This window comes from Alligator mississippiensis, chromosome 5 (genome assembly GCF_030867095.1).
Source record: "Alligator mississippiensis isolate rAllMis1 chromosome 5, rAllMis1, whole genome shotgun sequence".
Classification (NCBI taxonomy): Eukaryota; Metazoa; Chordata; order Crocodylia; family Alligatoridae; genus Alligator; species Alligator mississippiensis.
The window spans coordinates 144793145-144808748 of NC_081828.1; the positions used below are offsets into that span (position 1 = coordinate 144793145).

At 42.6% G+C, this 15604-nt stretch overlaps 1 protein-coding gene across 9 annotated transcripts in view; it reads right to left on the reverse strand.

Moving 5' to 3' along the window:
- The window catches only part of RBMS3 (RNA binding motif single stranded interacting protein 3), a 1095516-nt gene extending 1082614 nt beyond the window's left edge, over window positions 1-12902 (reverse strand). For 2 of the 9 annotated variants that reach the window (XM_014603165.3, XM_059728827.1), the window contains exon 1: window positions 11734-12377. In XM_014603165.3, the coding sequence (XP_014458651.2) occupies window positions 11734-11919 (186 nt within the window). In that variant the 5' untranslated portion in view covers window positions 11920-12377. Of the gene's footprint in view, window positions 1-11733; window positions 12382-12480 lie in introns of those variants that run through there. The other 7 variants (XM_059728828.1, XM_059728829.1, XM_059728830.1 and 4 more) reach the window with 7 other exon arrangements.
- Window positions 12903-15604: the final 2702 nt, after the last annotated feature.

The following is a 15604-nucleotide window of genomic DNA, read 5'->3' on the forward strand; positions in this document are numbered from 1 at the left end:
AAAGAGTCATTGTTCCTTAAGGATATGATCCTTAAAGCACAAAGGAAGTCCATTCCCATGCAGAGAAAAAGTAACTAGGAAGCCCTCTTGGCTAAACAGGGAAATCACGGTCCTCTTAAGAAAGAACAAAGAGGCTTATAAACAATGGGAGCTTAGGGCGGGCCCCGAGGAGGAGTATTTCACAGTGGCCTGCATTTGCAGGGAACAGATAAGACAGGCTAAAGCGGTGACTGAACTTAGATTAGCAAGGGTAATCAAGGACAACAATAAGTCCTTCTTTAGGTGCATAAGGAACAGGAGGAAAGCAAATGGGAGTGTGGGGCCATTACTCAGCAAGTCAGGAGAGCTAGTTACCAGTACCCAGGAGAAAGCTGAATTCATGAATGACTACTTCACCAAGGGGGAAACCATGCCAGGTAGAGTAGAGGATGAGAATGGTAGGAATAATCTCCTTCCTAATATTGCCATAGAATTGGTATATGACCAGTTAAAAAAATTAGACATATACAAGTCAGTGAGACCAAATGATCTTCATCCGAGAGTGCTGAAGGAGCTGGAAAAAGTCATTTTGGAACTCCTAGCGAAACGCTTTCACAGCTCATGGCACTCTGGAGAAGTCCCTGGGGACTGGAAGATGGCCAAAGTTGTGCTCATTGACAAGAAGGGCAGAAGGGAGGACCCGGGTAACTATAGGCCAATCAGCCTAACTTCCATCCTAGGGAAAATCCTAGAAAAGTTCATCAAGGAGTCTATCTACAATAAGCTTGCAGAAGGTAAGATTCTGAATGACAGCCAGCATGGTTTTGTCACAGACAAGTCTTGCCTTATCAACCTCATCTCCTTCTATGACCAAGTAACTTGCCACCTGGACACGAGAGAGCAGGTTGACCTTGACTTCCAAAAAGCCTTTGATCTAGTATCCCACAATGTCCTCATGAAAAAATTGGGGGATTGTGGACTTAACTCCAAGACAGCCAGGTGGGTGAGAAACTAGCTGCAGGATAGGACCCAGAGAGTTGTCGTGAACGGATCTGTGTCATCTTGGTGAGAAGTGGGCAGTGGTGTCCCGCAGGGGTCAGTACTCGGTCCAGTCTTTTTCAACATTTTTATTAACGATTTGGATGTGGGGCTGAAGAGCTCACTGGCCAAGTTCATGGACGACACCAAGTTATGGGGGAGCATGGTCACACTTGAAGACAGCCTACAGATACAGATGGACTTAGACAGGCTAGCAAGTTGGGCGGACCAGAACCTGATGAAGGTCAACATCAAGAAATGTTAAGTTTTCCGCCTCAGGATGATCAATCCCCAACATACCTACAGGCCTGGCAGCACCAAACTGACTAGCACCACAAATGTAAGGGACCTGGGGGTAATAATAGACCACAGTACAAATATGAGCTGGCAGTGCAATGCTGTAGCCAGTAGTGCAAATAATACTCTGGCTTGCATCAATCGATGCATCTCCAGCAAAACCAAGGAGGTGATTCTTCTGCTCTACTCAGCACTGATGAGACCGCAGCTGGAGTACTGTGTCCAGTTCTGGGCACCACACTTTAACAAGGACGTGGACAAGCTTGAGAGAGTCCAAAGAAGAGCCATCCATATGATCAGAGTCTTACACGGCATGCCATATGAGGAAGGCTGGGGGATCTGGGACGCTTCAGCCTGCAAAAAAGAAGGCTGAAAGGGGACCTGGTAGCAGCTTACCGCTACATCAGGGGAATACATCAAGGGCTCAGTGAACAACTGTTCACCAGGGCACCAAAGGGGAAAACCAGGAATAATGGCTACAAACTCTTCGAAGATTGATTCAGGTTCAACATTAGGAAAAAATTCTTCAAAGTCAGGGTGTCCAGACTGCGGAACAAGCTTCCTCCAGAGGTGGTGCCATCACCTACCCTGGAAATCTTCAAGAGGAGACTAGACAGTCACCTTGCTGGGGTCTCCTAACCCCCAGTTATCTTTCCTGCTTGGTGCACGGGGCTGGACCCGATGATTTTCCAAGGTCCCTTCCAGCCTTACAAACTATGAATCTATGAATACATGTAGGTAAATTGTTTATGGCTCTGGATGTGTTACATAATCATTCATACATGCACCTCATTTCACTCTGTAATGAGGGGGACTAGAAAGAACCTACTTTTAATGAAATCCCTACATCGCAATGAATGTTTGTGCTTTCCCTAAAATATTTCTATGCTTGCCTCATGAACCATTCAGACTGTGATTGGGCTTTCAAGCTTCATCCAGTTACTGATCATTTGGCTGAAAAATTTAAAAAGCTGTTCACTCCTCACCAAAACATTTCTCTTGCTTTTTATTTAAGGGGAGAATCATTTTAAATAGTAGTGCTGAGTGCTGTAGTGCTCAGTGCTGTATAGGAATTTACAAAGCCTCCATGGGAGTTCCACCAAGTCTATCCTGTGTGCTGCTTTACTATCTCACCTGGAAAGATCTTAGATGTTGAGTCCCTTCCCATCTCAAACTGCTATCTTATGGTTAAATTATAATGTAGAAATCATATAGGACCTTATGCTTCTCTTGCTGAGCCATATACGTACCATTTATAAGTGAACAAATTCAAAATATGTATTCTTTCACTGTTCCTGGGCATGCCAGCATCAGATTTCATCGTACCGTCAAGTAGAAATGGCAACTCAAAACAATCGATAAAACTAGTAACAATGAAAAGCTACTAACTCAGCACTTTGAAGAGGTACTAGGAGTAATAATCACTGGTAAAAGATTTTGTATATTCTCACTGCAATACACAATTAAGGCCAATTTTAGATTCCACTACAAGTCAAGACGTACATGATAAATTTATGTGAGTTGTAGAGTATATTAAACACATGGGAATGATAGAAGAAGGAGAGCTGGCCAAAAAGCAGGGCTTCCAGTTCATGGGAAATTTCATTTATTCCTAATCTTTTTTTCAGTCTGAATCCAATTTTTTTTAATTTCCCAGAGCTAACAGCAGAGGTAAAATTGATCAATATATCAATTTTACATAGCAGCTTCAGGAATCTCCCAGATCTGTGGTTCAAGGACACCAGCACCATGCAGGAATTACAAGCTCTGAATCCCAGGTCTGCCTCAGTGACCCTGGAAGCTCTGAGAGCCCTTGCTCCAGTCAGGATTCTCAGGTGTAGCAGGCTTGCCTTTTGGAGGTTGGATTGAGTCCCAGGCTTGAAATCTTGCTGTTTTGATTGGTGGAGCCCATCCACCAATCAGGAGGCAGCAAGAAGAGTTAAGTCATGCCCCTTTCCTGAGGGGAGGGGGAGATGAGCTCCTCCCCCCCCCAACCTGATTGAAGACTGCAACACTCAGGTCCGGAAGACTTCAGGGGCGGAGCCCTGGGGAGTATAAAAGGTGCTGCATGCCCAGCATGAGGGGAACATCCAGGACAGAGAAGAGAGAAGAGCAGGGCTTAGAAGAGCTGAGGAGAGCTGCTCAACAGGTGAAGCAGTAACCCAGAAGCACCCCTGAAGACTTCTATCAGCGGGGAATGGCAGACGGCTCCAGCAGCTAGGCTCTCTGTGTGCAGCGTAGTGTCTAGACCCTGTGAGCTGTGTGAGGTGGCTCAGGTCTGCAACCTCTGGTGTGTGGCCAGAGACATGGTGCATGGGCCGGTGCACAGAGCAGGATCTTTGGAGCGCTTGGGTGGCTCAGGTCCTCAACCCCCGGAACAAGGCTGGGAGCTCGGTGCAGGAGGTGCTGTACAGAGGGTCTGGGAGGGGACCGAACCTGGTGCTGCATGAGACAGCCCAGGCCTCCGACCCATAGCAAGAGGTTGAGTCCAGGGAGCCAGACAGTGCTTGGGCTACTGAGCTAGCCGACAGGGTTGAACCAGAGGCCCCAGAAGCCCTGAAGAGCAGAGCCCTGTACCAGGGGACAGCAACCCCCGCCCCCAAGTCCACCGCAGGCAAAAAAGCAGCTTGGCGCAGAGGACGAGGGCCACCTTCCAGGCCTGAGAGCCATGAGTTGCAGGGAAAAGAGAATTCCCACAGGGAATAGTTAAGGGCTCCTGAAAGTGGAGGTCCCACTGGGAGGGCCCCCCTAAAGTTACCAGCTTCCTTGTAGGGCTTGCGAAAAGCCCAAGGGCATTGGGGTTTACCCGTGGGATTAAGTTTATCTTTGGGGTTCTTGTGCCATAAGTGGTGTGATGTCATGCCTTATATTTTGTGAAACTCTCATGTTTGTAAATTAGTAGATGAGTAGGATCCTAGAGCTCTGCTGGGACTCCCCATTGCTATTATTTCACCTGTTGTTTATTTGTATTTATTTGAGGCTTATTTATTGGTCACCCATACTTATCTATAGTTTATCTGTTGGCTATCTATGTTTATTTTGAGGTTTATGTTTCACATCAGATACTTACCTGTATCTGGAGCACTGGTGAAAGGTTTTATAGCATTTACCCAGAGGGTATTGTTTATATTATTTGTTTAGATAGATATAGTGTACATATGTTTATATCCAGGTCTCTTTTCCTTGTGATAAGTTAATGTAAATAAATCTGTATATAGTTAAGTCCCCTGACTGTCCTGGCCTGGTTCTATAAGGAGGAGGGAAACTGAGTGGTCTGCAGTTCCCCCACAGCACACCTGTCAGCTAACAATTCCCTTCAATTGGAGAAGGGGAGTATATACCAGAGTTACCTGAGCTACACAGGGCTCCCAAACTCTGCGATGCAGACCTGGGTGCCAGCTCCCACTTAGAACCCATGCTTCCTGGAATTTCATACTATTCAGCCCTGGAGATCTAGCTGGCAGGTCTTCTTCAGAGCCTCAAATCCTGGAGTCTCACCAAATGAACTGCTCTGAGCCTGTGGAGCCACACCTTGCAAGGACCCTGGTTGTAGGACAGACCTGCTATGCAGACTACTCTAGGGCAGAGGCCCTTCAGCTCCCAGGTCCCTGGTCCTGGAGTAGAACTGCAAGCAGGCTGCCAAAGTCAGAGACTCCACACTTCCAAGGATCCAAGGTTCAGGACAGATCTGCCAGGTAGACTGTCCCAAGCCCTAGATCCTAGAAGCGCACAATTCTGGTCTGACAGAAAAAACAATAAGGTTCCACCCAAACCTTATCCTGGACACAGCAGACATTCATGGAAACGGAGATGCTTTAAACAAACATTTTTGGCTCAACAAACTAGCTTTTTTCCAATTAGCTCCCTGCAGGAATCCTAGCAGACACTGGAGCCCTATGATACCATGTGCAAAAGTATGCTTTAGTATATAAAAAGGGAGACATTATGGAGAAAATTAAACTATTTAAAGGCTCTGGTATTTTCAGGATTTCTAAAATAATTTCTCTTCAGATTTCTGAGAGAAATGGCAGATATCCAGAGGAATGCATGGAAGTTGCTTAATTCCTTCCTGGAGGGATGTACTTAAACAAGTCATAATTGGAAAACACATCTCTACCATTAGACTCTGACTTGAGGAATCCTCCAAGGATGAATTCTTTCCCTGATAATTTCCAGCATCCACAATATAGACTCAAATGCCAGCAATGTCCATAAGACAAATGAACTACCTACTGTTCACCACACAACTAAGTTACTGCTATGAAGATGTCTCTGGGCTTGGAGTAAACCAGCTTAAAATGAAGAACAGTTAAATAAAACAGAATCCAAGCAAGCCAAAGATGATGCTGTGGACATTGGAACAGTACATAACCATGGTGGGGTCTTCTTTAGTTGAAACTAGGTAGGCAAGGTTTTTTGGGTAGATGTGATATCTTTTATTAGGCCAACTTAGTTGGTCACCCCCACAGTTGTTCAATTCAGTCCATGGCTCATGAATTCCTGGCTAATGCTAAGCTCTGAAAGAGCAATATACTCAAGTAATACTTTTCTAGCATTTCTATTTGGCTAGGAAACTTCATAATAACAGAAGAATACCTGGCCCCAGTTATTCCTGCCTTCATCACTTCTCAACTGGACTTCAGCAATCTGGGCATGAAGCCTTTAGTGCTTAGGAAACTCTAAGTAGTATAGACTGCTGCAGTGCACCTAGTCAGTCACAAAGGCTACCCAAACTGTATCCAAACTGTTCTCTACACTGATTTTCCATAGACTTTTCTACAGAATTTTGATTCAAATTCAAGGTCTTGGTCCTTATCTTTAGGACACACAAAGATGTAGGCTTAGGTATCTGAAGAACCAGGATAAAGATTAATTTGACAACTTCCTACCTCTGGCACAATGGAACTGTCTACAATGGACACAATAACGTCAAACCTAGTGGACTCCAAGATGAACATGAGCCGGCAGTGTGACGAAGCCATCAGAAAAGCCAATGGCACTTTATCGTGCATCAGCAGATGCATGACAAATAGGTCTAGGGAGGTGATACTTCCCCTCTATAGGGCGCTGGTCAGACCGCAGTTGGAGTACTGCGTGCAATTCTGGGTGCCACACTTCAAGAAGGATGCGGATAACCTGGAGAGGGTCCAGAGAAGGGCAACTCGTATGGTCAAGGGCCTGCAGACCAAGCCCTACGAGGAGAGACTAGAGAAACTGGACCTTTTCAGCCTCCGCAAGAGAAGGTTGAGAGGCAACCTTGTGGCTGCCTATAAGTTCATCACGGGGGCACAGAAGGGAATTGGTGAGGATTTATTCACCAAGGCGCCCCCGGGGGTTACAAGAAACAATGGCCACAAGCTAGCAGAGAGCAGATTTAGATTGGACATTAGGAAGAACTTCTTCACAGTTCGAGTGGCCAAGGTCTGGAACGGGCTCCCAAGGGAGGTGGTGCTCTCCCCTACCCTGGGGGTCTTCAAGAGGAGGTTAGACGAGTATCTAGCTGGGGTCATCTAGACCCAGCACTCTTTCCTGCTTATGCAGGGGGTCGGACTCGATGATCTATTGAGGTCCCTTCCGACCCTAACATCTATGAATCTATGAAACTCAGCTCTGTGGGAAACAGAACCTTCTCAAGGGCCAGTCGGAGACTATGGTGTGAACTCCCCCAGGAACTAAGGGCCACTACAAACCTCTCCACATTTAGTTTCAAGTGAAAGGCATATTTTTTTGACCTTGTCTAAGATAAGCACATAGCAAAATGTAGGTTTAAAAATAAAAAAAATCATTTAAAAATTCCATACTAAAAATAAAATATCAAGGCAATGTTCTATCACCCTGCATGTGCCTTTCCCCATAAAAAGAGCGTGAAACAACAGCACATGACAAATGTTAGTAACATTGCTTAAAGCACTAATGTAAGCTACTCTGATACTATGATGATAAACAGAGTATAAGAAAGAGCTTATATATGTTATATATATCTATACACACTCACACATACATACATACATATACACATATACACACACACACACACACACACACATATATATGTATATTACACACACACATATACCTATACACACACATATACGTATAGAATAGAAAAGAATAGAATAATTCTGAATGAATTCACCAGTATGCTCAAAGCATTCAGGTTGTTTCCCCTCAGAGACTGCAGATTAGCAACATTCTCACATACCTTTGAGGTAGAAAAGCATGCTGGGAAATGGCATCCAAATAACAAAATACGTAAAATTGGGCATATCAAACATTGGTAGAAGTACTTTTGAGTTGCAATATAATATAGCTAGCCTAAGTAGATTTATTTTTGCTGTAACTGTGATGCACTCATTTTCAAGCAAATACAGAGAAAATGTTTCACTTTGCAGCTATTTCACAATGGCCTGGGTACAAAGTGAAAATTGAAGGTGTGCTTGTAGATGCACTGAATTCTTTAGTGCACATTTGGAAAACATGGTTTATGGAGGTGTTTCCCTCAATGTCTAAAAAAAATAAAGAGAAGAATTTTTTTCAGTTTAGATGTAAAGTTAGATTACTAAAATTTATATGTAGGTAGGTAGCAGGTGGACTGATTTTCAAAGGCACTGAACACCCATAGATTTGGATGGAAGTTATTCTGATTTCTGCAGATGTGTGTTTTTATGTAGATGCCAAAATCCAGGTGCATAACTTAAGGCACTGAAAGTGAAGAATATTGGTCATAGTGTCTGTGCTAAAAGAGATATATGTAGGGTCATAATTTGTTATTACCAAAAAGATTCCTCAAAGGCTAAATAAATGCTTTGAAAGATGCTATTCCTCCATTACAAAGTGAAAAGAAACCTCTGTAAAAAATTATGCATCCACACCAGGTAACACAGTGCCAAGGAAAAGGCCACGATCAAGACACCAGTCTAAAAATAGCACATAATCAATTCTAAACCTCATCTGCATTTGCTGGTTAAAATGTGCAGACAATGACATTATGTACTGTACACTCCAAAATTACTCAGTTTGCCAATCTAGAGTGTTGTGAAAGGTTCCTGACTATGGAGATAGTCCCACATTATTTTATTTGAAACAGAAAGGCCTGTAGGAGTATTGGAAATTGTTTTCCAATACTAATATTTTACTCTAAGTGATGAAATGGTGTTGATATAAAATAACACCTTATTAAGCTCATACTATAGCAATATTTGTCCCTAATTTTGTCATCATATAAATGACAACTATGTCTTTGCTCACCAAGTAAATTATATTACATAAATAATAGAATCAGTACTTCATAATTTTCCACAAAGATCAGAGGTATTGGTTTGCAATGTGTTAAAATAATAAAACATAATTTCTAATATAGTTGTGTTTTAAAAGCCCCTATGTGACTCAGGCTTTGACCCAAGTAAAACATGTAAGTATGTGCTTAACTTTAAGTATGTGAATAGTCTCAGTAAAACCAGTGGCACGACTCATTATCTTTAAAAGCATGTTTTTCATGAACATAGGCTTAACCTAAGTGTGTAAAAGACATCTGATGGGCTAGAAAATGCATAGATCCAATGACAAACACTTTGTGATACCTTTGTAATGAGGGTCCTTAAGGAATTAAAATATGTTTCTCTTAGTAGGTAAGTGATTTGAAAGTGCTTTATTACAGGTACTGAAAAGGTAGCTTTGCTGCTGCCTGGGTTTTGATGTAGCTGCCACAAGGGTGGAAGCAAAAGTCCCACTGCCTTCCACAGAAGTGGGCTTAAACCTTAAACATAATGTTTTTTATTATTTGAGTAATATCCTAAATGTCAAATTTTGAGATATCCTGGAATCCAAACATTTAGATAATTTTAAGTAAATTATGCATGTGCTTTAAAATCTCATTGTTATAATCTTTAGCATATCCACAAGAGGGGCAGGATTTATTTATGATATCTTTGACATCCGATTAATGGTTAAATAAGCAATTATTTTATTTCTATCCAATTAAAAGGACTTTAGATGATTTTTCCATCAATATTGAGTCTTGGTTTGTTTTTTATTTCAGAAAAAATATTCTTTTTATATGTACATGTCAATATATTGTACTGTATTCTTTTATTTAATGATTTCCCCCTGCATTTTTGGAACAATTGGTTTATTAGACATCAACATCCCAAAGATTTTGGCAGTACGGAATAATTCAGATTATCCTGGGAAAGCATACAGAAAAGATACATAGGGCCCTGCTACTTGTTCAAATTAACACTGGATAAAAAACAGCTATAGAGTCCTTACACATTTCAAGCAGTAACTTCATAGCTGATCGGCTCTTTTCATAACTGGACAGAATTTTTTAGCATGTGACAATTACTTTGCACATATGGCTGGTCTAAATGTATTGCACAATTAACCAGTTAACCAGTTAACGTGTAGCAGGAACTATAGTTAGTGAGATTAGAAATAGCGCAAGACTCTCCACACATATAACCTGAAGGCACTGAAATACCTTTAGCAACAATGGGATCAGAAGAACTGATGCAAGGTAAGGTAAGTTTATACCATAATACATTTGAAAGGCTACAAGTGCAATTTTAATTATATTTTGTTTCTATGCCAAAATTGCTAACAAATATAAAAGACAAAGCATTAGTGAAATCCTACATGTTAATTAGTTATAAGTGCTAGAAAAGATCTGGCTATTTTACCTGCAGTTATATGTTCTATTTGCCTTCCTGTCACCCACCATTGGTAGAACATTAGGCAGACTGCAAGGCGCATCAAAAAGTAACTATTGAGCACAGATTTCTGCTGATGGCAGGATTTTGAAATGCTCAAGGCACTGGCAGTCAACACGTATGTAAATGACAGCATCAACTCTGTATTTTAATCCTTTTGAAAAGTAATAATGCAAGAATACATTTAAAATTCTGTTAAGCAACATAATGCAAAGAAATGGTTCCTAAAACTGAACATACCCAGCCATTTCCATGTAGTACAGTAATGTGCAGTCATGACATAATTAAATATTCATAAACTCAAGGGAGACAGAAATGCTGTCTACAAATATTAGAATATTTAAAGCCACCATTTAGTATTTTAGGAATAGATATATTCTATCCACTTTTTAAAGCCATGTTCATATGATTGGTGTTTGAAACTCTTTATTTAATTACAACAATAGTATTAAGTTTACAAGATGGTCAAAAAAATCAAAAAGTATGAGGTACAAAACATGTAAATATTGTGAGCTAATAGTCTCCAGTAAAAGACAGAACATTTTTTTTTAATATGTATCAGGATGATCCATCTTTGATTATAGAAATATGTGGCCTGACTTAGCTAGTGAATTAATTTATTGCATTTCTGATTAACATTTCTTCATTGTCCAACTGTTCTCTTTCACATTTCTAAAACAAAGCTAACTAAGCCACAGTAAAATATGAAACATGACTCACTTCCAGCACAATGCAACATTCTCTTTTCATGTAAAATGTGATTAAAAATGGTGCGTGCAATATCTAGTCATATACAAATTACCCAGACTTCAATAACATTTTAGTCCTGTTTGCAGCCATTGAACACGTGTGGATTACTCTTGGCAAAATTCATCCTAATACTAAAACTTATGCATTTGTCAGCAGTGTGTGTCTGTTACAGACGTACCCACATACATTTGTAGCCTTCCATTTAGTCAACTCACACTGAGAAAAATTAATGGAAATGAAGACGATGCCTACAGACAAAAGCACTGATGACTGCACGCTGCTAACATTATATTATTATTACGACAATATTTTCTGTTCCATTCACTGTCCTTTAGGATTCATTTAGCAGAAGATATATAAGCGCCAAAAGAATGTAATCTGACCCATTTCTGGTTGAACTCAGTCACCCGAAGGCTTTCCCTCGTTACAGTAGTAAGCAGCTGTCCCCTAGTCTACAATGACACAGCAGGGTTGAAGGGGCTGTTTTCCTCACAGGTAACTCGCCCCTTACCCTCAAGTCGAAAAAAACCCATGCTAGGGGAGAAGAGGCTCTCAACAGCTACCAAATGCGGCAAGTCGGGGGAAACTTTTAGTGCAAGGGGTTCAACATTTTGCATTCCCCTTCAGCCAAAGGCACTTCCCCGGCACTGTCCATAGAACAATGCACGGCAGGTGGAGATGGATGGGCAGGGCAGGTCCTCCTCTCCCCTGTCCCTCCACACCTCAGCCCCTTGCCCCTCTCTCCTTTGCCTGCACCCGAGGAAAGCACCTGGCGCAGAGGAGGAGGAGAGCCCGGGGGCTCGCACTTCCCAAAGTCATTCTCCCCGTCCTTCCCCGCAGAAGGGGGCCCCACCCCTCTCGTCATTTTCCAGCTGAGCACAAGGCAGCAGAGTTGATTCAACACAACGGAGGCGGCTGGGCTGGGCTGGGCGATGCCCGGCGTTGGAGGCGGCAGACCTACCTTTTTGTCTTCTCTCTCGCTGTTTGGCCTCTTCCCCGGGTGATCGCTGGCACTGCTGGCACTTGCACTTTCCCCCGGCTGCTCATCCTGCTGCCGCTGCTGCTGCTGCTGCTGACAGCCTCCGGCCCCCTGCGCGTGGGGGATGGGCTCCGGGCACGGAGAAACTCCCTTCACATCCATCTCCATCTTCCAGTGCGCTGCCTTTCGAGACAAAAGCAGACAGGAATACTTTCCACCGCTCGGCGTCTTGCTGGCTTGCTTTTGGGCTTCCCCCACCCCTTGTTAAGGTTGGATCAGGAGGCTGTGGCACGCATGGCTCTCTCTGGACGCCTCTCTGCACCGATCCGGCGCCTGCAATTCTCCCCTAGAGCCTCCAGACTTTTGCATCCAGCGTGTGTCCTTGGTGCTCTGGCCTTCAATCGCCCCTAAACAGCGAAAGCTAACTAAGCAGATCGCTAGCGACCATAAAATCAACCCCCACTCTGCTCCCTCCCCTCCGGCTAATTGTGGGGATTATTTACTTTCTGCTATCTATTCTGTCCCAGGCCCGGGCACGCGTTTTTAGCACAGCCTTTGGGACAAAGTTAACTGGAGGTGGTTGTGGGAGGGAGGGACCGCCGGGCTGCAACACTGCCAATAACCCGGTAATGTCAAGTAAAAGTTAAACCTTCCCCCTCGCCTCCCCTCCCCCTCGCCCAGATCCCAGGCAAGCACGAAAGAGCAAAGGAAAAGAAAGCGGATTCCGACCTGTGTAAGGTGCTGGTGGCGAGGAGGAGACAGGAGTGTGACCCGACCCCTGCTTTTGTTTCCACCCCCACCACACACAAGCCTGTGTAGCAAATGTGGTCTCCTTGATGTGGATCTCCTCTCCGTGCTCCGGGTGGTTGTGTGTGGCTGGAGCTCCCTCTCTCTCAGCCTGCCAGCGCCACGCAGCACTGCACAAGGAGAACTGGAGTAAGGAGAAAAAACCAGAGCCAATTCAGGCAGGAAAGCTAAATCAGGACCGGCCACCGGCTCTCCTGGTTTATTAACACCGGGGGGAGGAGGGCATGGAGGAGAAAGAGAAGAAGAAGAAGAAATCGCGTGGAAATAGTTTAATCAATCGAGCGTGCAATGTACACACAGGATGCATGTGTTCCCTATGCTAATTGCCTGTTCCGGCTGGAAGTTAGACATGGAAAAGGGTGTGGGGGGTGGGGAGCAATCTCATTAAGAAAGGTTTAATTACTAGAGTCAGGCTTGGGATATTGACACTTGATCTTGCCAATTGCTACTCTGGGTGGTTCAGGAAATGGATGGGGAGCTTAGACCTGATCATTCTTAAATCAGGGCACCATCAGGTGACCAGTCTGCACTTCTAAATATAACACCACATTGTCCTGAGGAACTGCTGCTTTGAAAGTTAGCTGGGAACAGCTAGTGAAAGTCTGCAGCTTCCACAAAGATCTATAGGCAGGAGCATGCATGGGTGCACACACCTTACAACATACAATATGTGCTCTAAAAATTTGACAGGGACACAATAAGCAACTCCTTACAGAGCTAAAGCTCCCTCCAGAGGTGGCGCAATCACCTACCCTGGAAATCTTCAAGAGGAGACTAGACAGTCTTGCTGGGGTCACCCCGACCCCCAGTTATCTTTCCTGCTTGGTGCAGGGGGCCTCCCTTCCAGCCTTACAATCTATGAATCTATCTATAAAGAAGAAGCCTCATGAGCTTTGTCCTTTGGTAAGTAACTAACTAATACAGTATTACATGGAAACTTTTTGGTTTCATTCTACCCCAAATGGGCTTGTTATTACATCTGCTCTTGCAGGTCTTATTGAAACAACATGCTGGGTGAAGGGCAAGTTAATTTTCAAATGGTGAAAAAAGGCTAGTCATGTTTTATATATGCACATTTAAAAATATCTGAGCATTAAAAAAGTAAATCATCTTTTGGTAAATGTGGGTTTATTTGCTTCTCAGTTACAGGAGCCTAAACCTCCACTGAAATCATTAGAGTTAGAATTCAAAATTGATGTAAATAAAAACAGAATTATACCCTGTCTATTTTATTTTATATCAACTCACTTAAATATAGTGTACATTTTTGCAGGGGAAGGGCAAAGGATTTGAAAGTGTTACACAGTAAACTCATCAGAATACAATGGTAGCTAACAAACTTGGCTATGGGCTCTTTTGGGGACATGTTTCCATAGCCATAATCATTCCGAAAAGAGCTCACAGGCAAGCCTCCCAATCCTCCACCCCTCAAACACTTAAAATTTCAATTAAAAACAGGCAAAAGCTCAACCAAATTAAAACACTTCACTATGTACTGTGAAGCTTACTAGAGCTAGGCTTCAGATCTAAATCTGAAGGTGGGGGCCCTTGATCGAGAAATATCTACCACTAATCTTAGACCAGTGGTTTTCAATCTGTGGTCTGCAGACTCCAGGTGGTCCACAGACTATCTAAGGGGTCTGTGAAAGATGACTGTGATCAATCAAAACTATATAAATACCCACACTTATAATTCAAAGTGGTCTGCACCTCCATTCAAAATTTCCAAAGGGGTCCAACACCTCCATTCAAAAATTTGTAGGGGTCCCCAATATAAAAACACTTTGAAAACAACTGTCCTGTGCATCCCCAGAAACTAACAATACCTTCCTATATTATCTAAGTGGTTATGATGAGGAATAGGGAAAGAGAGGCAATTTCTTAGATAATCATATTCATAGTCCATTTGGAAATCCGTACAAACCCAGATATTTGAATGGGGACTTTTCCTCCTGTTATCTGTATATATTCATAGTAAAAAGTACATAATAGACTATTGTATTTTAACATGCCTATGCTGTCTAATTGCTGGGGTAGGGTATGTATGGAGAAGAGACCAGTAGCCAGATCTTGTTTCAAAGTAGTTGTCCTGGGATTGGCAGGGAGGCAGGAACCATTCAGTTCTAAATATGGCTAGTAAATGGTGGAAAGAAAAGCAGAATTACAGAGATGTAAAATGATTTGCCCAAGGTCATGAATCCAGTCAGTGGAAACATTCATATAAAACTAGATGTCTGCTTATGAAAATGGCAGTTGCTGTGTGCAAATATTTTTTTCCAGACATCTTCCATGTATATTTGTGTATATAATAATATCAAATAAGGAAGTGATTTTTGTATGTATTTATGCATCTGTTTGAAATTAGCTATTATAAATGTGCAGGATGTATGCAATCCTTTCAAATGAAGTAGCACTAGATATCTGTCAAGGGAGACACTAAGTTTAACTTTCTAGTGCCTCGCATGTCTGTTGGTCCAAGGTTCACCTACCAGCCACAATCGGCATATGCATAATTTTGACCTTTTACTACCCTCAGACAATTCAAATCAAAGGTTTCCTGTTGTCAACTCAAACTCCTTGGGGCCTCGCTCAACACCCTATCTGTCAACTTGCATTCCAGACTATTTCATTCTTTTGGTTGAGAGTTGCAAACAGAGGTGCCTCCTCATGAAGATTCTGACCTTATCGATAATTCCCTCCGTACTATACATTTCAAAGTGGCTGACACAGATGTTCACTGAATCATTTTCCCACCCATTGATCTCTGTTTTTGTTCTCTAAGGGACCTTACTGTGAGCCTGCAAACACTCAATAACCTGCAGGCTACTGTCACACTCAAGCTCTCATGTATGGAGGTATTTCTGACTCTTGTATTAAATATCTGTAATTGTCTAAACTTAAGGAATACTATCCTAAAAAATATGTTTACACCAACATAATTTTACCATGGATAGGAAGACAAGCCACCACAAACTTAAAGTCAAAACTCACTCTTGGAGAGTCACCATTCTCCCCTTTTTCATTATTCCTTCATATGAAATGGAAA